The 22,166-nt window shown below is 40.0% G+C and overlaps 2 protein-coding genes across 10 annotated transcripts in view; one reads left to right on the plus strand and one right to left on the minus strand.

The window, feature by feature from the left end:
- The first annotated feature begins 1,001 nt into the window (after positions 1 to 1,001).
- On the plus strand, positions 1,002 to 2,710 carry LOC137271762 (perlucin-like protein). Its single transcript, XM_067804166.1, has 4 exons — positions 1,002 to 1,050; positions 1,587 to 1,678; positions 1,903 to 1,996; positions 2,478 to 2,710. The coding sequence occupies exons 1-4, from the start codon at positions 1,002 to 1,004 to the stop codon at positions 2,708 to 2,710; spliced, it is 468 nt and encodes a 155-aa protein (XP_067660267.1).
- A 2,693-nt stretch (positions 2,711 to 5,403) lies between these two features.
- Positions 5,404 to 22,166, minus strand: part of LOC137273647 (spectrin alpha chain-like) — a 61,144-nt gene continuing 44,381 nt past the window's right edge. For 4 of the 9 annotated variants that reach the window (XM_067806430.1, XM_067806427.1, XM_067806429.1 and 1 more), the window contains 22 exons: positions 21,906 to 22,009; positions 21,330 to 21,492; positions 20,947 to 21,031; positions 20,413 to 20,597; positions 19,858 to 19,962; positions 15,930 to 16,039; positions 15,544 to 15,642; positions 14,742 to 15,117; positions 14,279 to 14,377; positions 13,885 to 14,044; positions 13,216 to 13,429; positions 12,705 to 12,894; positions 11,964 to 12,143; positions 11,423 to 11,535; positions 10,934 to 10,951; positions 9,470 to 9,524; positions 9,044 to 9,138; positions 8,714 to 8,815; positions 8,248 to 8,301; positions 7,649 to 7,795; positions 6,697 to 6,844; positions 5,406 to 5,943 (listed from right to left, as the gene is read on the minus strand). In XM_067806430.1, coding sequence (XP_067662531.1) covers positions 5,818 to 5,943; positions 6,697 to 6,844; positions 7,649 to 7,795; positions 8,248 to 8,301; positions 8,714 to 8,815; positions 9,044 to 9,138; positions 9,470 to 9,524; positions 10,934 to 10,951; positions 11,423 to 11,535; positions 11,964 to 12,143; positions 12,705 to 12,894; positions 13,216 to 13,429; positions 13,885 to 14,044; positions 14,279 to 14,377; positions 14,742 to 15,117; positions 15,544 to 15,642; positions 15,930 to 16,039; positions 19,858 to 19,962; positions 20,413 to 20,597; positions 20,947 to 21,031; positions 21,330 to 21,492; positions 21,906 to 22,009 — 2,928 coding nt within the window. In that variant the 3' untranslated portion in view covers positions 5,406 to 5,817. Of the gene's footprint in view, positions 5,944 to 6,696; positions 6,845 to 7,648; positions 7,796 to 8,247; positions 8,302 to 8,713; positions 8,816 to 9,043; positions 9,139 to 9,469; positions 9,525 to 10,933; positions 10,952 to 11,422; positions 11,536 to 11,963; positions 12,144 to 12,704; positions 12,895 to 13,215; positions 13,430 to 13,884; positions 14,045 to 14,278; positions 14,378 to 14,741; positions 15,118 to 15,543; positions 15,643 to 15,929; positions 16,040 to 19,857; positions 19,963 to 20,412; positions 20,598 to 20,946; positions 21,032 to 21,329; positions 21,493 to 21,905; positions 22,010 to 22,166 lie in introns of all 9 variants that reach the window. The other 5 variants (XM_067806433.1, XM_067806431.1, XM_067806428.1 and 2 more) reach the window with 2 other exon arrangements.

Genomic DNA, 22,166 nt, shown 5'->3' on the forward strand with positions numbered 1-22,166 from the left:
GTTGAAAGTTTCAAAGTTTCCATTCATGCATTTTCCATACAGATCCTACGACTGTGTTGATGCTTTATGTAGGCTTCTTGTATATCACTGACGAACACTTTCGGTATATAGAAGTATATGCAACCTTCAGCTTCACAACATATTGTATTGGTGTTTGGTCTGTTAATTATGTATGGAACTGAATATATTATGACAATGCAGCCTAAATAAATAAATAAATAAATAAATAAATAAATAAATAAATAAATAAATAAATAAATAAATAAATAAATAAATAAATAAATAAATAAATAAATAAATAAATAAATAAATCAATCATTTATTGCTATGCTTCCGTGCAAGTGCTGGTATCTTTATCATTTGGCACTATACTCAACAATTCCACTTATAGAAAATCATTTGAAATCAACTTCAATCCATTTTCGTTAACATTACAGTCATAAATGTCACCTACAAATATTGCGATGCGACGTTAAGCAATAATCACTCACTCACTCACCCATCCACACGCTCACTGAAGATACTGTAAAACAACGAGTTCCCTAAATTCCTAGCTGATTTCCGATGCATCTTTCTTCGGCAACACATAAACGAAGGACTGACAATGAAAGTGAAATATAAATCCACATTAGAAGTAAATCCTTGCTATCACTAAGTCTTCGTGTCGAGCTTAATATTCAAATCATAACCCGTTTAGTTGACTTTATGTTTTATCCAATAATGGGAAAACCATGCTATGTGTACTCGCTTTTTAATGAATACAGGCTGTCAACAGTTAGAAGGGAATCTGTTTGTTGGGCCTGAACTAAATACCTACTCTTAAGCATTCAGCGTTAAACGCCCGCCGCTAAAACCCTATACTAAACAGACACGTCACTGTTTAAGAAAATCCGATTATTTGTTGCCCGGTAAGCAATTTCACATTTAGAAAAAAGGTATAAAAATGGGGGTGAGAGGCAAACAGTCATCACAATCACAGAGTGGTTCGATCAGTTTCAACAATGAAGGTTGCTCTCGCGTTCCTCGCTGTCCTTGCCTATGCCATGGCTCGTGAGTATAAAAAGGGAGATAACCCTGCCACGTCTAGTCTCCTGTTGGGGTGAAAGGTCTTCATATTTTTAGGTATCCGCCACGCTAGCCGATGTTCAGGCTGGTGAAGATCTTAAGGAATGGTGTGCGAAACTGAAAAGTACTGTTAACCTGGCTACTTTGATTTTATAAGCATAAATTAAAAAAATAAATATTTTATTCCAGATTAGAATTTGAAGCACTAGTGATTCACCTACTTCTTATTGTTTTCGTTAACTGTTAATGTAATCCGACTGAACGGGGTAGGGGTAGGGTGATCACTATGAATGCAGTGGATGAACAGAATTTGGAAGAAGACACTCCACTGGTACACAGGCTCTTCGTTGTGACGTTAGATCTTAAATCTTAACAACCTTACAATTCTCAAGATCTCAAGCTCACTAAAGTTCCTTTTAAATTTTATGTACATGTAGTTGCTTGTTTCTGCAAAAATTTATACGTTAGTCTTAAGTCTGGTTTTGCCACTATAAGTGCAATGTCACTCACTTGTTCTCTAGAGACCAGCATCCAGTGTCGTGAAGGCTGGGAGGCCGGCGACAACTCATGCTACAAGGTCGTGAAGCTCAGGGTCCACTGGATAGAGGCCTGGGTATGTCCATCGAAATGTTACTTAATGCCTTTTGACACAAATGTAATTGAAGAGATTCATGAAAAATGTCACAAAAATAACTTTGCCTTTGTCCAGACGCGACTGTTTCCATCAAATGGTTGGAATATTGCAGCGTTATGCAAATACCAGTTCAACGAATTCCCACTGGTATCAAGCGTTCGCAATTCCAGGGTTTATATTGTACCTCCATCCTTTATCTACAGACCTACTGTACCGCCATGAGGTCTTCCCTGGTTGAGATCGAGAGCCAGGAGGAGCAGGATCGTATTGCCGATATCCTCAAGACCAAGTACAGTGGTGAGTGCAGGGCTCTGCTTGGATCAATGTCTCGTAAGGTTCTGCGGGGACGTTAAGAACTTCAGTATCTCTGTTTTCAACAGTAAAGTACGTTTATAACAAACTGAAGTTATATTTCATGGATACTTGGTTTTTAGTCACAATGCGTATCACGAACTTCGTATATAACAAACTGAAGTTACTGAAACTGTCTCGTTTCAACCGTAGTAGCCTGAACCAAAGGATCTTTTTTGTCCAATAAAAGTATTTGCTTTTCACGCAACACATCCGCGTTCGCTTCCCTGCATTGGCAAAAACATTGGACAAACCCGTTCTAGATATATTCCTCCATAATATAGCCTTAAATGTATATGAACGAGTTTAAGTGTCGATTCTGTATTTCCACACAATGTGCACGAAGCCTGTTTCTTGTGCTCACCACCATGGTATTGCTGGAATATTTAGGCGTAAAATCATATTCACTCACTCTCTTGTTCTGCAGACTACTACGAGCAGTTCTGGATCGGCCTCAGCGACATGGACACCGAGGGTCAATGGCAGAACATGCGTTTCAAGCAGAACGCCACCTACTTGAACTGGATCCCTGGACAGCCCAACAACGACAACGGCCGCGGCGAGAACTGCGCCCACATCAACGCCAAGCCTGCCAGAGGCTACAAGTGGAACGATCACTCCTGCAACGCCGAGCTCAACTTCATTTGCGAGGCCTTGTAAGTATAACAGCTTGTATTACATTAAATTTTCTACACAGACACACGGTGGGTCCTGTCATGGAAATCGACGAAATTCCGTTCACAAAGTTATCTCGCTTTGGCATACCTGGACCCACTGATAACGGTTTCTTTGGTAATGCCATACCCATGGTCGTGGATTTCACCAAAGTGGTAAACGCTTAAAGATTTTCATCAACTGTTAGTCTCTTAATATATGCGATTACGATGGAAGCCAAAAATATTTGCAAAGGAGTCGTAGAAAATCAAAGAATAAGGATTTGCTCCAACTAAGTCTCTTGAATTACAGTAAGGGCGGGAAATAATATTGTTCTACAAGAGGTTTTCTATAATAATGAATCCGATACGTGACTACAGCATTACTCAGTTAAAAGCTGGGTTAAATCAAATGTTTTCCTCATACTGGCTGGCATCTATAAAATCACCCGTTACACCAAGAGCACTCAGACCTTTATCGAAAACCATGATCATGACTGGTTTGAAGGGAAGAAAGCAGACATACTATACAGCCTGTCATGTTCTTTCAGCCCTCTGGTGTAAGCAGCCACGGTGACGTTATTGGAGGGCGACGAGGACAGAAGGGGCAGTTACGATCTCCTTGGTCTCTAGCAACAGCTGACAACGGCGCTTGACAATAGCACTGTATTTAATCTCAATAAATATATATATTTACACAGATGCTTGTTTGTATTTGCATGAGAGCAGTAGGGTAGCCCAGTGGTTAAAGCATCCGCTTGTCGCCGTGACCACGCTAAGTCGTGGTGTCAAGCGCTCTGATGTTGCTGCAATATTGCTAAAATTGCTCTTGTGGGACATAATTACTTTCAAACTGCGGGTTGTCTGGTCTGGATTTGCACATGGCCGCCACAGCAGTCATACTTGGCCCCGATACTCCGCTTTGTCCGTTAATTAACTTACTTGATTGTCATCTATCTGAACGTTCTGTCTAAACTGCATGTCTCTCTCTGTGATGGATGTGTCCGAACTTCAGATGTTTACCTCGTACATTGAGCCTTTAGGTTTCAGTCAGATCAGATGAGAGAACTCTCACACAAGTCACATCGGTCTATGTTATACTTCCTTAGTACTTTGTGTGTTGACTCGCATAGATTTGGGTGAATTGTTTGTTTTTTGTTTCTTTAATTCAGGCCGTGTGACTGAAGAGACCAGTGCTAACCCAGTGATGTCATGTTAGCTATATTAGTACTCAATGGCACTGTGTTGTACTTATAGTACAACTAACAAGCTTCAAGTACTATCTATCCCAAATTAAATATTGTTCTTAGATCCTAGTTTTGGCAAGGAAGTTATCGCATTCATTTGTGATGCCAAGTTTCCGATGGTTATTCTACATTAATGGCTCAATGACAGTTTAATGGAGAAAATGAATTAAAAAATACGGAACATCTTCTGTCATCGATTTTGACAATACATGACGAGATACCATTTTCTAAACAAAACACGGTCACATCAGGTGGCTTTAAAATCAGTTGGTAACATGTACATATGAAATTATCAGAATGTTTTACCACGTGTTTCTTCAACACATTTTGGCAGTATTCTCCAACATGTACTAGAGTGAGTGAGTGAGTGTGCCTAAGCATGGTTTGCACCGCTTTTGGCAATATTCCTGCGGGTATTTTAGTTGTGTGTGTCTGATTGGTCTGATTAGTTTGATTGGGTCGTTCCCTCGTCCCAGACAGAGAACCGACTTCTTATTAGACTCCTCACTACAACAGGAACTCACAGGTTACAAACTTTGGAGAATAATTTACTGAAGAAACCAAATGGTTTCCATGTGTGGGCTATGAGTTTAGTTTTACTCTGCTTTTCGCAATATTCCAGCAGGACACAGCAGAAATGAGCCCAAAACATTGCACCCACGTGGGGTATAACCCGGGTCTTCAGTGTGAGGAGTAAACCCTATAACCACTAGGTTACCTTACCAACCCTTAGACTGTAATTGTCAGTGAACGTTTGATTGGCATTCTACAAGTGGGAGAGTCAGTTATGCAAGCATTAAAGTTCATGAACAACCTCTTACTTAAAGTATAAAGAGACTTTGGGTAAAGATTATTACATCATACTCAAGCTCAGTGTAGATTCACAAACAGGCGCTTGTAATCTAAAAAGTGCCCTGTATATAAGGAAATCGGTGTAAGGAGGTCCACACACCAAGTTTGTTTCAAGGCGAATTCAACAATGCTCAACACATTTTACATAGTCAATAGATTTACCTACAAATGAGACATACAGCACAGAAATCGCAGCAATGATTTGGCCGCTAGGTTCTTTGGAACATTTCTCATTCTGAGCCAAAATCCCTGCTTACAATTTGTAGGGGTAACTCATCGACTTTCTTGTACATTTCACAGTACCCACAAATCACATGCACCAAAACATATTGAATTGCTGACTCTTGTCAGCAGGCTGATCACCATTCTTGCAGACACTTACACCTTTCTGTAAGGGTTTACAATCGAGTTTACAATCGAGTTTACAATCACTGCCAACAGACCCGTGTCATGTCCTGCTATTCCCCACTGACAACATTGCCCTTAACCTGCCCCACACTGATAAGTGTCAGCGCTCTAATAGGATATATCTTATTTTCGGTTGTTATCCATAAAGTCGAATGCTTCATTGTTGACTCACCAATAACAGAAAACAAAGCCATCTTATAAGGGAATAAGCATTTATTGAAGAAGAAATCTTGTCATACCAGCTCTGTTAATAAAGCTTGAACACGTAACGGCCACTGACACAGGGAGGACAGGACACGTCAATCAACGCTATACTTACGTAGTAATAGCAATCAGTAGTGTTACAGTAAAATGGTACATCGATTAAATATGAATTCAACAAATGTTTAACATGTAAAATTCATGAATTAACAAGACGTGTAAAAGTGGAAACAAAAATGAAATGTGTCTACCATTGCAGCTAAAACATTCACAACCACCTCTTTCGAGTCTTTTCATAAAAACCTTCGCCTCCATTCATGTCTTCACAGTGTCCGTATCTACGTACATTAAGCGATACTAGGATAAGATAGCAGATCTTGGCTGTGTCAAGAAGTCCACATCAATATTAGTTGACGAATAACTGACGAGTGAAATCGGCATAGTCGTAAGTATCGGGTATTGTTCGGCCTGTCTTGTCGACATAAGGCTTCATGCGGGCCACACAGTAATCTGCCTGTTCTTTCGTAAGGTTCTGAAAACCAAAGAAAAACATTCATTATACTTGGTGAGATTGGGTGAAATGGGAGAGATGGGGGCGAAGATTCCCTTGCAAGATCATAAATGGGAATGGTTTGTTTACCTTTTGTTTAATGCCAGCAAAAATGCAGCAATATTCCAGCTATATAGCTACAGTCGGAAAATAATCAAGCCTGGATGAGAAAATCCAGTGATCAACAGCATGCCCCTCCATATCCACCCATTTGAGATATGAAGGCGTATCAACCAAATCAATAATAATATTATGAATATATGTGTGGAAAAAAAAAAATCATTTGGACTTTCTAATGAGTGCAGACTTGCTCCCGTCCCTGTATGGCTGAAACAATGCCGATGTGACATACAGCCCAACTTACTCAACCAAGTCAGCAAGCCTGAAAACCTGTATCCCATTAGTCGCCTCTTACGATAAGTATGGGTTACTGAAGACCGATTCTAATCTGGACCTTCATGGGTCATAATCAATGAGGCCTGTAATACAGTGTCTGCGCCAGGAAAGTAATTGGTTGATATTGTGAGTCCAGTGGTTTAACCCAGTCACTGAACCTGACCATGTAATCCATCACACATATCCCTTCTGTTCTCTTAGCGCTAAGGTGATCTCAACTCCCACATTTAAACAATCATGACTCTCCTTGTGTTACAGTTGCTATGTTGAATGAGGCCCTTGGCACATGTTATGAAGTCACCTATCCAATATTCACAAGAAGGATCAAAGTTTACTTACGGCATACAGTTCCTGTGCGGTGATATAAGGCTTTTCGCCAGAGGTGAGAGCTCGGAAAGCTTGTTCAACCTCCGAGCTGGACTGGACGTTTTCTGTCTCTCGACTGATCATGAACGCCATGTACTCTTGTAAGGACACATGACCATCCCTGAAAAACAGAACACAAAAATAACATACAATCAAACGTGATTAGTGCACGAAAGAACTTCAATCACCTGAAGAAGGGCAAGAAGTAGCCCAGAATGTTGTGTCATACAATAAAGAAGAAGTTGTCACCCATATAATTGTCTTATATATATTCACCAACTTCTAAATGCCTCTCAAGAACAAAGGAACTTCTGCTAAATGTACAAAAGTGCGAGTTTTGATTTTATGCTGTTTTTAACAATATTTCAGCAATATCATGGCAGGGAACACCTGAAATTGGCATCACACATTGTACCTATGGGGGGAATTGAACCCAGGTCTTCAGTGTAACAAGCAAGCACTTTTAACACAAGGCTACCCGAAAAGTAAAAAAGAAACATCAGCGTAATATCCAAAAATTTCAGTCAACCTGTTGCATTAAGAAATAAAATTACACATTCAAAGTCTTTGCTTGGGTAAACTGGTCATAATAGTGAACAATACTCCAGCTTCCATTTACATCATGAAAGTTACGGTTAATATGAGAGTGACAGTAGAATGTGTCAAGTCTGAACTTACACAATTACCCTACAGACAAACCTACAAAATAACCCGAATTAGAACCCACAATCAAGTTGCATACCCAAGGCATGCAACTCTACACAGCTAACTGCAAAACAATAGATGACCTGGTCACTCATGCATCCAGTACCTCAATTCACAGCAGATTAATTTAGAAGTATATACAATTGTTTGGATGAATGACAACCAGAAACCCTGCCCGTGAAATTCACTAAGATGCTGTGGTAGGTGCAAGAATAGATACCTGTTTGGATCCACGATGTCCAGAATTGCCTGAAACTCGGGGTCAATTTGTCCTTCTTCCACCATGGGCAAGTCGTAGCCCAGAGCGCGGAGACACGACTTGAATTCCTGGTGGTCCAACTTGCCGCTCTTATCCTTGTCAAAATGTCTGAAATAAACCATGCAATTGTTAACACGCCACAAAGTTTTATACCACTTGTAAGAATATTCTAGCAATACCACAGCAGGATACCAGAAATAGGAACTGATGTAGGGAATCAAACCAAGGCCTTCTCAATAATGATCAAATGCTTTAACCACTTGGCTACAGCTTAGTCCTCAGTATAACAAATAGTAATGACCACAATCATGAATAGAGGAAACTGACTTTGTATTTCACATTTGTCCTAGTCTCTACCTCTTAGTCAGCAACTGCACCTGACTTCATGATATTATGATTATGATGCAGATAACTCATACTAAACATTAGAAGGTGTTCAGAGTTTTAAGCATGTACACACCTGTGTACAGGCTGACTTACACTTGGAAACATGGGAATACTACATAATGAACATTACAACTTTGACAATTATTGCAGCAAAAAGGTTAGCAGGTACTCACTTGAACATCATACTGAATTCTCTCAGGGCATCTTCTGACACACCACTGCGGTTTCTTTAAAAAGGATAACAGTAAGCGTTAGTTGAATTATTTCAAAGGAACAACCCAATATTTCAACTATGTCCGAGCATTCTCATTTGAGTAGTAGTAAATGTCAGTTGAAAACTGAAGAAGAGTTTACAATAAAAACTACTGCCCAAACTAATGCTATCAAAATTCAATTTGTTCCCTGTTATAACAGTGAAGTATTCCAGCCACATGGAGCTGCTGATAAAAAATGGTGATCTCAATCACATAATCCAGTGATTGCTTTTGTGAGGAATAATCCATGCAATAGGGGTATGCGAGCTGGCTCCGGATCAAGTCAATGGGTTTTGACACCAAATCCAGTTTATCTCCAATGATGGATTGGAACCAATTCTAACCAGGATCTGAAGTCATACAGGATGATAGTGGCAGTAGTTACCTGGCCTCGATCTGCTGCTCCAGGTTGTGCTGCATCCTCATACAAAGCTGATCCAGCTGATCCCACTGCTGAGCCAGGCCCACAGTGCTGTGTTCAGTGTACCTGGATAAAACAAAAAGTTGGTTTGATGCATTCATGTCTGTTACACATATAAGAAATGTATCGGTCATCTACCTGTGATGTCACACAACTAAATCACATCAACCAGCTGTCACAACACAGAGAACACTTGTCACCTACATCACCTCACATCTGTCTTACAGCTGTCACATCACATGTGCCACATCACACAACATACCAGTAATCTTCCTTTCATGTCACACACCGTACCTGTTGTCCAGAATGAGCCGCTCCTCCATGGCTGCACCCAGGTCCTCAATCTTCTTCAGCTGACCTTTCTGTGCCCGCACATCTTGAGCCTTGCGCTGCAAGGACACAACATGGCACTCAGTCAAACCATCAAATACTATCTACAGTCAGCATCTTCAAACGAGTCTAGTAACACTCTAGTAATGAGTGAGTGTAGGTTTACATTTCTCTTAGAAATTTTCAGCAATATCAAGGCAGTGCAACAGGCTTCACACATTGCACCCATGTGGGGAAGTGAACTTGAATCCACAGCATGATGAGATAACGCTTTAACCACTAGGTTACCCCACTGCCCAACACTCTAGTGAGCTCATACAATAAACGTAGAGAACGAATATTGGAATCATAACACAAAATGTCAAATTTAAGTGAAATGGAAGACAATACCTTAGTGGCTTCTAGTTGTTCTTCAAGGGTCCCAGAACCCTCCATCATGGCAGCTCTGAAACACGGAGACAGTCCATTAAACTTCACATAAAAAACTCTTAAAACCAAACACGGCTAAAACGTTTAGTTTCAAGTCCTAAAAATGTTTCATGTTAAAGATCACTCCCAAGGACACATTAGATGTTGGGAGTTTCCTGTAAATAATCCTGTCAGGTTGCTGGGGACCAACATTATAATGTAGAATTTGTACAAGGATTTGAATATGTTTCAAAAAAGAGCACCTCTTGCACAAGTATTGGGTGGTGATGCTGGAAATGGAAACTTAATGTTCAATGTGTTGTATACTCCTCAGGGTGTTCAGAACAAAAATCGAGATCACTTTGATTCACTGACAAGGGTAAAAATAGTGTTGTGCCATGAGCATTTACTTGAGCTGGTGCAATATTTATTCATTTCTGTCATTATTAATATTATTTTTCCATTTGTGATCAGTTCATCATCAAGACCATAAATAACATTCTTTGTGAATTCAACAGATCACACTGCACACATTGTCACACGCTCATGCAATGTTACGAGTTAAATGAACCTATCTTTGCGTGGAGCACTCCATCTAAATTTGTTTGTACACTCTGATGTAACTGGCTGGTTTTGTTAAATTGTCAATAAAAAACACAACAGAAAGGATGGTTCGAAATGCGGAATTGGGGATGAAATGGTTAGTGACAAATACTGGGTGGAGACAACAGTCTCAAAGTTACCATGGTTATTAATTCATGTAAGATTGTTCATTGCAATTTATTAACTGATAGGATGGGTCACACTCATGCATTTAGAAAACAGCAATAATGTTAATTTTGTGAAGCAGAATGGCCATAAAACTGTATTGCAAATCAAAGCGCTTAGTAAACACTTTTTAAGAAAATGTCAAACATCTGGTACAATAATTTTAACGTCTTAAAGGTGGGATTTTATTTAACCATAACCTGAATAGCCTTTCAGAAATCGTTCCTTAAGTCACTAGTTTGCTTCTCTAATGTTGAATGGCACACTCAGCATTATTCCAGCTATATGGTGGCTGTCTGTAAATCCAGTGATCAACAGTATGAAGATTGATCTATGCAACTTAAATACAATGACACGTACATGCCCACCACTCAGTGAGCCTGACCACCTGATCCTGTTAGATCCCTCTTACGACAACCATGGGTTGCTGAATTTGGATCAGTACATTAAGTCTGACCACCCAATGCCCTTAGTCGCCTCTTATGACAAGTATGGGTTACTGAAGATCAGTTAAATACTGGACCTTCAGAGGTTAGTCACTGAGCTACAGAACTTGATCATTAACAAGATGCTGCACTACTTGCAAAGTTGCGGGTGACTTCAGAAGCTAGTTATTGTATGCAAGGACCTATCAACTAGAGACAACATCTGTAACATGCTGAGAAATATAATAATAACCCATCAAGAAGCCACAGTCTAATTTAGAAGTTGACCAGGGCAAAGTCAGGATTTCATAGAAAAGAAAGAAATTGCATTAACAAAATAAAAGCAAGAATTAAACCCAATAAACTGAATGTCCTTGTGGAAATAACATGATACTTTTAATGTATTTTAATGTATAGGAATGTAATAAAATTACATCAGTAAAACCATTTACTCAAAACAAACACAAACAAAATATACACAAATGTTTGTAGTAAAGTACAAAATTGTATTCTGTTGACTTTCATATGCCTTTCAATGTCAATGACATCCATTTATGATCTTTGTCATCAAGATAGAAAACTTCAAATATTAGATGTCACAACAACTTCATTCTTGTGGAACAGAAACTCTGACCAGAGTCAAGGAATTCCCAGCCTGGTCTCCCAGTGATCCCTGCCCCTGGCCTGCTTATGAGCCACCCCGTCCCCGCAAAATCCCGAAGGTAAACCTGCCGTTACTGACCTTGTCTCAGTCAGCCAGGAGTGGAAGGTGTTGGCAGCAGCAGCAAACTGTTTCCGTAGTTGATCGTTCTCTTCCTGCCTCTGTTCCTCCCGAGCCAGCTCACTGTCTCTCTCCTGCAATCACAGACATGTTCTCATATGAATGTGACAACTTATGTGGGCAGCATTTGATAGTTGGTGGTTTGGCTTGGAGCAGACATGTGGCGACCAGGTGTGGTGTGGTGTGGTGTGGTGTGGTGTGGTGTGGTGTGGTGTTGTGTTGTGTTGTGTTGTGTTGTGTTGTGGTGTGGTGTAATTCTGACAGCTTTTGGGACATCATATGGTGTGGTGTGGTGTGGTGTGGTGTGGTGTAATTCTGATAGCTTTTGGGACATCTTTCCATAGATTGTGGTTTGGTTAGGTGTGGTGTTGTTTAGTGTTTGGTGGTGTTTTCATACAACAGGAACAGGATCATAAACCCTTTTCAAATAAAATATCTGGCATGACTTAACAGTATCACCAAATTATCTTCCCTTCCCACCTCCTATCTGTTTGTAGCTCACCTTAATGATCTTCTGTAGGTTTTTCCAAGTCTCGTCAAGGGCTTCCATGGTAAACCAGGTGTAGGGGTTGGGACCCACATTGAAGCTCTTGATCTGTTTGTCTAGGGCCGCCAGAGCATTGAAGTCGGCCTGGGCAGCACTCAGCGAGGACTTGAACTGGTCATGAGCCTCCCGCAGTGCCTAGCAACAAAGAACTGTCAGTGTGAGTGAGTAAATACGGTTTAACACCACATGAGCAAATTTGCTCTTTTTGTGGTGAGTGCATGGTCAGGCAAATCCTACACACATTTAACACCAAAGCTAGTGATGGGAGTCTGTTTTCACTTATTAATACAAACAACAATCAACCATTCGACAATTTTCTAGAACCATAAAAAGTGAGAGTGGTTTTATGCCATTTTTGGCAACATTCCAGAAATATCACTGAAGTACACACCAGACATCGGCTTCACACACTGTACTCATGTCGGGAATTGAACCTGGGTCTTTGGCGAGCTACTGCTTAATTTACTAAGCTTCCCCATCACCCCAGAATGAAAGAAAATAGATGATTTATTTCTGTCCCTCAAAACTGAAATAAATGATATTCACTTAGTTTCAAACAAACAAAATAATTGAATTTTCTTTTCAAATTTTAATCACATTTAAAGATAACCCACAGGTGATATGATGTCATGTACGCCAAACAAAGTGTTCACTGTTTGTCAAAATTACCATCCCACAGAACAGTTTTAAACTTACTCTGATTTCTTCAACTGAGTTACATCTAACAGGATCTGTGAGATCCTCCTCAGCGTTTTCGAACCAGCTGTTGAATGCTGAGGCCTTCTTGGCGAAAGTCAGGTACAGATCTTCAATCTGGCGATACTGATCCTGGAGATGGAGAAGGCGTTGCTTACGAGCATCTGAGTCCGCCAGTAGCTTCTGCCATCTGGTGGAAAAAAATCAGTAGCGTCAGAGAGGTCACACATCAGGTGGAAAAATCAGTAGCGTCAGAAAAAGAGGTCACACATCAAGGATTGTTTGTTATATAGGATAAAAGCCAAATAACACACGTTTGTTCTGCTATCTATCTGACAAAATTTGTAGGTCAGAACGTTATGTAAGCCATAAGTACAATTCTTTGGTTTCCTGACATCGACTTCACGCATGGTCTACAGCTTGACAAGTGAATACTTTAACCACAAATTTAGGCTACCCTACTGCCCCATTTTGTTGTAGATGAATATTGACTAGTTTTATATATGAGTACCTGGCAATCACATCATTGTAGCGTGCTTCAATGGCTGGTGTCTGGGCATGTTTAGCAGAGACGAGCTGATCCTTCAGAGCTGTGATAGTCTGGATTCCTTCCTTCTCAAATGCTTGCAGGCCAGCATCGAAAGTTTCCTGCTTTGTGAGAAGGGTTTGGACAGATGACAGGTCACGCCCATAGTCCTCAGATCTTACTTGGGTTTCTTTGTCAGCTGGAACAGAAGAGAAATACTATTGAGAGGTTGAAAAGTGAAGAACAGGACCGAGTTTGTTTTTGTTTGTTTTACCCCACTCTCAGCAATATTTTAACTATATGCTGGTGGTCTGTACATAATTAATCCTGGATCAGACAATCCAGTGATTAACATCATAAGCATATATCTTCGCAAGTGGGTACGTTGACATGCGTCAACCAAGTCAGCAAGCTAGTCCACCCAGTCTGATGGCACACCCTTGAGTTATCACATCTACACATCTGTTGGTTTTATTGGCATTTAAGAAGCAACACCTCACCTCAACATCTAATGACATCTTGAAGCCTGATCACCCAATCCCATTCACTGCCTCTTACAACAAGCAAAGGTAAATAAACATCTACTCTAACCTGGATCTTCAAAGGTCCCCACACTACATTTGAACGACTTGAATACTACCAGTTTTAACTCACCAATCCAGCTCTCTACAACATCTGTCTTCCAGATGAACTGAAGGAAGGCCGAGTTGTCGATGAGGTTGGCACGACGGTGAGCAGCAGCATCTTCAAGAGACTTCATTTTCTGCTCAAGTCCGTCACTTCGCTGGGCAATGTTTTTAGCATTGTGGTTACCCTAGAAACAGTAAATGGAAAACACATTCAAGAATCTGGAAATCAATATTAACTTATTTTCTGCAGAACAATAAATGCAAATATTCATATTTTACCTAATAATTAAGCAACATACAAGAAGTATTTCTCTCTGAGATAAAACTGAATCATATATTAACTTGTATCATACTGGCGCTGTTGTTTTCTCTCATTTTTTCCACATTATCTGTTTTCAAAATAAGCATGTGTCATGTACCTCTTCAATGAGCTTCTGTCCTTCATTCTTGATCTCTTGGCATCGGTCTTGGTGCACTTTGCAGTCAGTCTCGAAGGCCTCATGTTTCTTCATCAGACCCTGCAATGACAAAGGAAATCTTCTGAGAATCCCGAAAATATTTGATTTTTACCATATGCATTAAAGACCTGACTTTCTCATTTATCTTCCTGTTGAACTACAAACACATACTTATACTTATAAGACAATAATCAGAATGAAAAGTTTAATTCCAACTGGAAAATATCACGGTCATTTGAGACATATTTTGGACCAAGGTAACAATCTAAATTTGTCCCTTGCACCTATTCCACAAAAGGGATCTTAGCACTAAGATTCCTGTAACTGCCATCCATTAAACATGGTTTTATTATAATCCTTGTCAAAAGATCCCTTTGTTGAATGGAGCCATCCCTACAGCAGCTATAGAATCAATCAATATTACCTGTACAGCTGCCATTGTGTCCCCAAAGTCTCCTCCAGATAGCAGATGCTGCTTTTCAGAAATCCAAGCCTCCTCCTCCTCAACATTGGCCGAGAACTGCTGGTAGGCATAGGACTGGTCCAGCTTGAGTCCCCTATCAGCAGACATACTCTTCAGCTCCTCCCAGCTCTCCGCCAGTTGGTCAAGGCGTGCCCGGATGTCGGATGCCCCAATGTCAGACTCAGCAATCAGCTTCTCCCCGACCTCCTGCACCCCTTGAATGCTGGGCTCATGGCTGGCCAACTCAGCTTCCAGGCGCTTGTGCTTCTTCCTCAAGTTCTGCACTGATGTCAAGTCCTTCCCGTAATCCTCAGACCCAACCAACAACTTCTTCTCCCTGAATAGAATTCACGTGAAAATAAGGAGCTCATTTGAAGAATCTTTTCTTGTACTGATTCAAACACCAATGTGAGATATAGTGAACCCATAGTTGACTCAATGTAAATGCTTGATTGTTGGCGTCTTCCATATTTGGTTGTCATTTTATGGTTGTGTCAAAACACAAATCATCACTTCAAGGTCAGTTCAACTTTTTAAGACACAACATTGAAGACTGTATTATAAAATAAGTAACTTTGTAACCATAACTCTGTAATATATATTCTTTTCAGGAAACATTAATAAACCAATTTTTATATGTCACTGCAACTTTCGACATGAAAATTCTTCACACCGTGAGATGCTTGAATGAAAGTCCTCTGATATGGACATGTTGGAAATATAAGACCTATCTCCCTTTCCCAAAATTCAAAGCGTGACTCACTTGATCCATGCCTCCTCGTCGTCAATGTCCCTGAGGAACTGATGCATGGTGTTGGCCTCGTTAAGACGGGCACGGCGATGAATGGAACACTCCTTGATCCTGCACAGCAAAGACAGAATACGTTAGGACTTGCTAGGTTTCCTGTTTGTAAATGTAACAACAAACCTCACAGATATACTGTCCTTACTGTCAGATATTTATATATTCCAATATTTGAAAACTCTGGCATTTTAGAAGTTGATTAGTAATAAGATCAAAATGCTTTACGGATGTCAACCCCCTTCATTCTATATGCTGTGACTTTTCCTTATAGATTCTTATAGTTCTTTATACAGTTGCCCTTATGGATTTAGTGTCAAAAGTTGAGTCTGTTTCTGGACACTTACTTCTCATATCTTTCATTGATGGTCTTTTTTCTGTCCTGGAGACTCTCCGCATCCCAAACGCCAGCCTCAATGAACTGATCTGCCTGACTGTTCAAATCTGTGATGCGATCCTGAGAAGAACAGTCATTTAATCAGTATCGCTAGACTTCACAGCCAACGACCCACTTTCCAATAGTCCAGCATAAGGATTGGGGACAACAAATAATAAATACATGCTAAGAAATCAAGGATTATCTTATGAGCAATGTCACATATCATCAGGTATGATGACATACAATTGACTATGTTTGAAAATGTACAAAGCAATCTTAGCATTAAAGTGACTGTGACACCCATAGTTTAACATAGACTTGTGCTTAGGTTGTTTTGTACAATGGCATCCATACCCACTAAATTGCCTTGAACATGGAGAGTCAGTTGATAAGTTCATCTTGAACCCTTGGACATAATGTAAAGTATTAATGGAGGAATAACATTTAATGCTCTTAACTGGTATAGCCATCAATTTAAGATAACATTTTGTGAAAACCTAAAAGTTAATCATTTTGGGATAAGCATATGAAGATACCATTTGAAATATCATAAAACAAACCAACATGGATTATTCTGAGAGGCATTCCCCTGGAGAATTCCCTAGGAAGCTCCCAGGGGAATTCCCTAACCTCCATGTGGCCTCCTCAGAAGCATGCCTGTTTCACTCTTGGCAGTCAAAGTGCTGTAATACTGGCTAAACAAAAGAAAAAAGTTCCCAGCCATGCTAAAAATCAAAATGTGAAAATGTCTCCTCGAGGAAGAGCCTCTTGTTAGGAAAAAATAAGGCATGTTGTTGCTTAATTATTTGCAACATGAGAAAAAAATCAAAGTACAAAATTGTGTGGATGAATTACATGCAACATTCGAAGATACGAGCTCTATTAACAGCACACATATGCAGATCATTAATGTCACCCCGACAAACAGGTGCTTCGAGTTGTGGGTGTTTCTTGTTCCCTGTAGTCTTAAACAGTGTCCTTGGAACATTGACAACTGCCACCTGTGATCAGAATACTCCAGTTGTTATTACTGTGACCTTCTTTGTTGGAGTTAAACTCACATTCAGCAATATTTCAGCTACATGGTGGTATAAGAATATCTCTCAACCAAAATATCCATGTCAGTGGGGTATGATGACATGCATCCATCAAGGTACAAGCCTGACAACCTTTTGACCAGCACAGGACACTGGGTCCAGTTCTAACATGGCATTCCCACGTGGCTTGGAGCGGAGTGCGAGAGTGATCAAGTTTTATGGTGCACTCAGTAATATAACAGCTATGCAGTGGTCTGTAAAATCCAGTCTGGATCAGACAATCCAGAGATCAACAGCATGAACATCAACCTACGCAAGTGGGATAAAATGACTTGTGTCAACAAAGTCAACAATCCTGACCACCCGATCCTATTAGTTGCCTCTTACTGAAGAACAATTCTGGTCCTGATCTTCACAGATGGTTTGGAATGGAAAATAACAGGACCTGTCCAATCGCTACTGAACATTTTGTTCATCTTGACTCTCTCTTTCCCTCAAGGGAAATCAAGTCAAATGCATGTTATGGGAGACAAGTGAGAATCAGTACACTTGCTGTCGTGTCAAACAGACCTTAAGGCAGAATTAACCTCATTGTTTTCCACACAGACTGCATTAAATGAGCAAGAATTCTGCGTCAGGGCAATGTCTGACATAAAGTGAGTGAGTTTAGTTTCATGCTGATTTTATTGCTATGTTTTCCAGCAATATCATGGCAGGGGACACCAGAAATGGTATTCACATGTTCACTATATTCACCATATGGGGAATCGAACCTGGGTCTTCGGCATGACAAGTGAATGCTTTAACCACTAGGTTACCCCACTGCTCACCTGATCTACGGAAAAACGATCATGATCATGTCTGTTTTGACTGGTGTGGACAAACCACTAATCTCTTAAGATGAATCTAAGCTTCAAACAAGCAACAAAAAGATCCTGGAAGCAAAGGGACTTAACTCAGGAGGTGAGGCAATGTCCGATACAATATTGACAATAAATCACTATGACTCATGTAAAGAGCATATCATCAAAGTTGTGCATAAAGGTAAAACATATCTGAAATCTGACATGCGATCTCACTATTCATGAGCGGAAAATTGAAAAATCTGCCTTGTCAGAAGAATAACAGTGACATTATTTTGGAAAGACAGTAATAGTCCATAGTGAGAATCAAATGAGAAAATCTGGGTACACATGCACCCAATGATCATGGTGCAGACTGACCATTATTGTCTAAGTACTACTCACACTTGGCAACCAATGTGACCAACAGATTACCACCTTTGATACCTCCTTAAGTACATACTTATCATGATATCCAATAAATTACTTGGCAGTTAAGTCAATATTAAGACATACGAGCCCTCACAACTAAACAATGAGTAATTACCAAGAAATTTCAAAGTGAAAGATGGTGGACAAACTGGATGTCTGGATAAAACTAATAAAACAAGTACCTACATCACTATCAAAAATTGTTATAAAAATGTCATTACAGAATTTGAGTTCCCAATGTGCTTTTACTTTGTATCATTTCTTATTTACCCAGGACTGAATAGAACCTGCATGTCAGTCAAATCTGGAATTATTTTCCATCAGTACTTATAAGATTAGTGTAGATAGTGTATACTTATTAGTTTATAAAGTAATGCATGCGATTATTCAATCCAAACCTGACTCCTGTTTCCTGCATACGTTAATAACCTACTACACGTCAAGCCTCAAGACACACTCAGAGACCTTATATAGAACATTACATGAAATATGGGCGCCTCCAGGCGCTGGGCCATCAGTGGCTTCTGCAGCATCGGTTCTTCCGGAGTCTGTCATAATGGACACATAGTTATCCTTCAAATCACACATGATTATTATGTCGCCATGCTGACTGAATACCTACTTTTCCTTACCAGGAATACTGGAGATACCCTCCCACACCAAACAAGAATTAACCTTTCTCCTTCTTCCTCCCTCCACTTTCCAGAAACTCCCATTCCCCGCAACCCCAGACTTCCACCCCACTATCAAAGCTGACTTGACACCCAAGTAATATACTCTTATGTTACTTTAAATAGTGATCATTAGAAATCAGATTTGGTTCTAATAGATGTTGACATAACACAGACAATTTAAAATGTAGTTCCATAACAATTGAAACATCTGTACATAACAATAAAATACCAAGAACACCCTTAACATATTTACATGGAATCTTGAAAAAGATTATGGAGGAGTAAAATGAAGTCACTTCTTGAATATTAACAAAAACAAGCTTTGTTTCATTTGTTTAAATAAAAAAAGAAATACAAGGATTTATAAGAAAATTCATCTAATGTAATTACAATATTTGGAATGAATTTGTATTGTGGATAAAAAATTCTTCTAGTACTATAATATTGATGCTTATTCCAATAAATAACAACCAAGGATTGATAGGATTCAAACACTAACAACAAGATCCTTGAACGCCTAAGGGAGAAAACTCCTAAAGTAGAAATGGTGCTTTCTACAATTCCAGGGAGGTGTAGTGTTGCTGTTTTCAATACTAAAGCAATGACATGGCGTAAACAACTAGCAGTGCAAGACTGACAGGACATGTTACACAAAATTTCTATCAGTACTGGTATTAAATGTTGGTACAGTTCATCTGATAATTACCTTTACAAAAAATCAAACACCCCAAAGTGTGTGAATGCACCATAGATTGATATGGTTGAACCATACTGTACTGAAACTAAAGGCACTTTCGTCAAGAGTGATTTGAAAATTTGAAACTAAAAATCAACAACCAATGGGGATGTGATAAGGTATGGCAAGTTATGGTTGGCTTTGGCACAAGTAGTGTGGTGTAGGGAGATCCTACCTCATGAGCTGTGATGTCAGCCTCAAGGAGCTGTTGCTTCTTCAGCAGGTTCTGAACAGACGCCAGATCTTTGCCATAATCCTCAGATGCCAGCATTTGTTCCACCTGCAACATTGGTTACTTTGTTACGATCTACATGCCACATGTCTGGATGATAAGATGCATTGAGCATCAACATCATGGCACACTGTTGTGTCGGGATGTTGCCACAAGATATAGAATGGTGTCCAGATACCTAAAGGCTTGCTGACATGCAACATCAGGGCAAGATTCTGTTTATTGTGGGGAGTAATTATTCTGAACTTTTCAGTTTGTTAACAGTAAAAATCCAGTCTTAGGAGTAAAAACTTCAGCTAACTAGCTTCAGCAGTAGAAGGGCCTCTGGTCTTATTTCATATGGATGGCATTGAAACTGCTTGCAAAGTGTCTGTATTCTGGGTCAAGATTTTTTCAGCAGTCTCCTGTGGTAGCTTGTTAAGGAACAATCTATATGTCCAGTGACAAGAGGAAGCAAAGCACTGAGTATTACTGAGTGAACACAGAACAAACACACACCTCTCCAAGCCAGAACTCCATGTCCTTGACCCCTGCGTTGAAGGTCTGCTGGCGGTTGGCCTCCTTCAGCTTGTCACTCTTCTCTGCAGACTTGGCCACAAGGTCCTCCCACTGGGACGCTAGGGACTCCAGACGGGCTTGGACAGCATCATCAGACCCAGCACACTGGTGGCGGTCAATAAGGTCTGGAGAAAGACACAGTGCAATACGGTAACTACACAACATCATTATTATCTATTCAATTTCAGTCACATGATCAGATAAAGAGAATGTCAGATTCACAGGCCTCCAAGGTTCAAAGTAAGTGAGTGAGATTAGTTTTACGCCACTTTTAACAATATTTCTACAATATCATACCAGTGGACACCAGAAAAGAGATTCACGAATTGTTTCCATAGGAAGCAAAATCAGGTCTTTGATGTGATGAGCAAATGCTTTAACCACTGGCTACAGCCCAACAGTCACAAGGGTGGAAAGACACACGATTGTAAAAACATTGATTTGTTGATGTTGCCTCTCCTGAAGATTACGTACTTTGTCCAGTTCCAATCAGACCCTGCAGACGATCAGCGTTTGCAGCAAGCTCAGCCTCAAAAGCCTGATGTTTCTGGTGCTTGCTCTGAAAAAGGTAGAAACATTTCTGGATACAGGGCTGTCAATTCTCTACTGACTTAAGACATTATTGTTCTTGTTCCTTTCAGAGACAAAATAAATGTTTCAGAATTGGAAGATATCCTACATCCTGGATGTAAAAAATTGTTAACACATTGAAATATATTTCGTGTGTTTCAACAGCGATACCTTTGAAAAGTGACAGCAAAATTCTTGAACATCATCGAACTAATGTTGAACATTAAGCATGAAGATCCTTATGCATGTTCTTCAGGGTTACAATAACCTGTGGTCTAGGTATGTACCTGAATGTTAGTGGGATCCTTGTAGGACTCGTCCATGGCGATCTGAAGCTTCTCCTGGAGCCAGTTCTCCATCTCGTCAGCATCTCGGGAGAACTGCTGGAGAGTCTGAGCCTCTCCCAGCTTGGACCGATTCTCTATTAAAGCTTCCTTCAGCTGAGACCATCTACAGGACAGACGAAATGGTGGCATGAGACTCCTATGCAACATTAGCTGTGTGTCCAAGAAGTCAAGTGTTCCAAACCCAATCTGCTGTAGTTATCACAAAACTCCCCTATCTATACTGCTGACAGCCTTAATTGTCCCTTTACATAATGACACGGTACAAGATCACATAAAGGAGCTGTCTAAAAATCACTGTCATCATTAACACAGGAAAACCAAGAGCATCTGCGATCAAGCGTAGATTGGGGTTGAAAGCTTTGGACCTGTATCTCCCTTAAAAAAAAAAAAAAAAGCTGACTAAGCACCTTTTCTAAACACTTCCATAAAAAACATTCTTTAAACGTTCATGATCATCATGGGCAACATGTCCATCATCATCATCATCATCATCATCATCATCATCATCATCATCACCTGTCTAGCACTTGGTCCCTCTTCTCAGAAACAGCAGGGCCGTCATAGTGGTCTGCAGTGATCAACTGATCAGCAAACTGCTGTAAGGAGTTGATCTTCTCCTCCTGAAAATGGACACATACACATAACAGCTATTACATACACAGAGCTGGGTCATATCAGCGCGCGACTAAAGTAGATGGAAGTATTTGACTGCATTCAGAATGACTTCCTGACAGAAATGACTTCATTTCACTTGTTCAAGACCTTTACCAACATTAG

Source organism: Haliotis asinina, chromosome 2 (assembly GCF_037392515.1).
Source record: "Haliotis asinina isolate JCU_RB_2024 chromosome 2, JCU_Hal_asi_v2, whole genome shotgun sequence".
Classification (NCBI taxonomy): Eukaryota; Metazoa; Mollusca; class Gastropoda; order Lepetellida; family Haliotidae; genus Haliotis; species Haliotis asinina.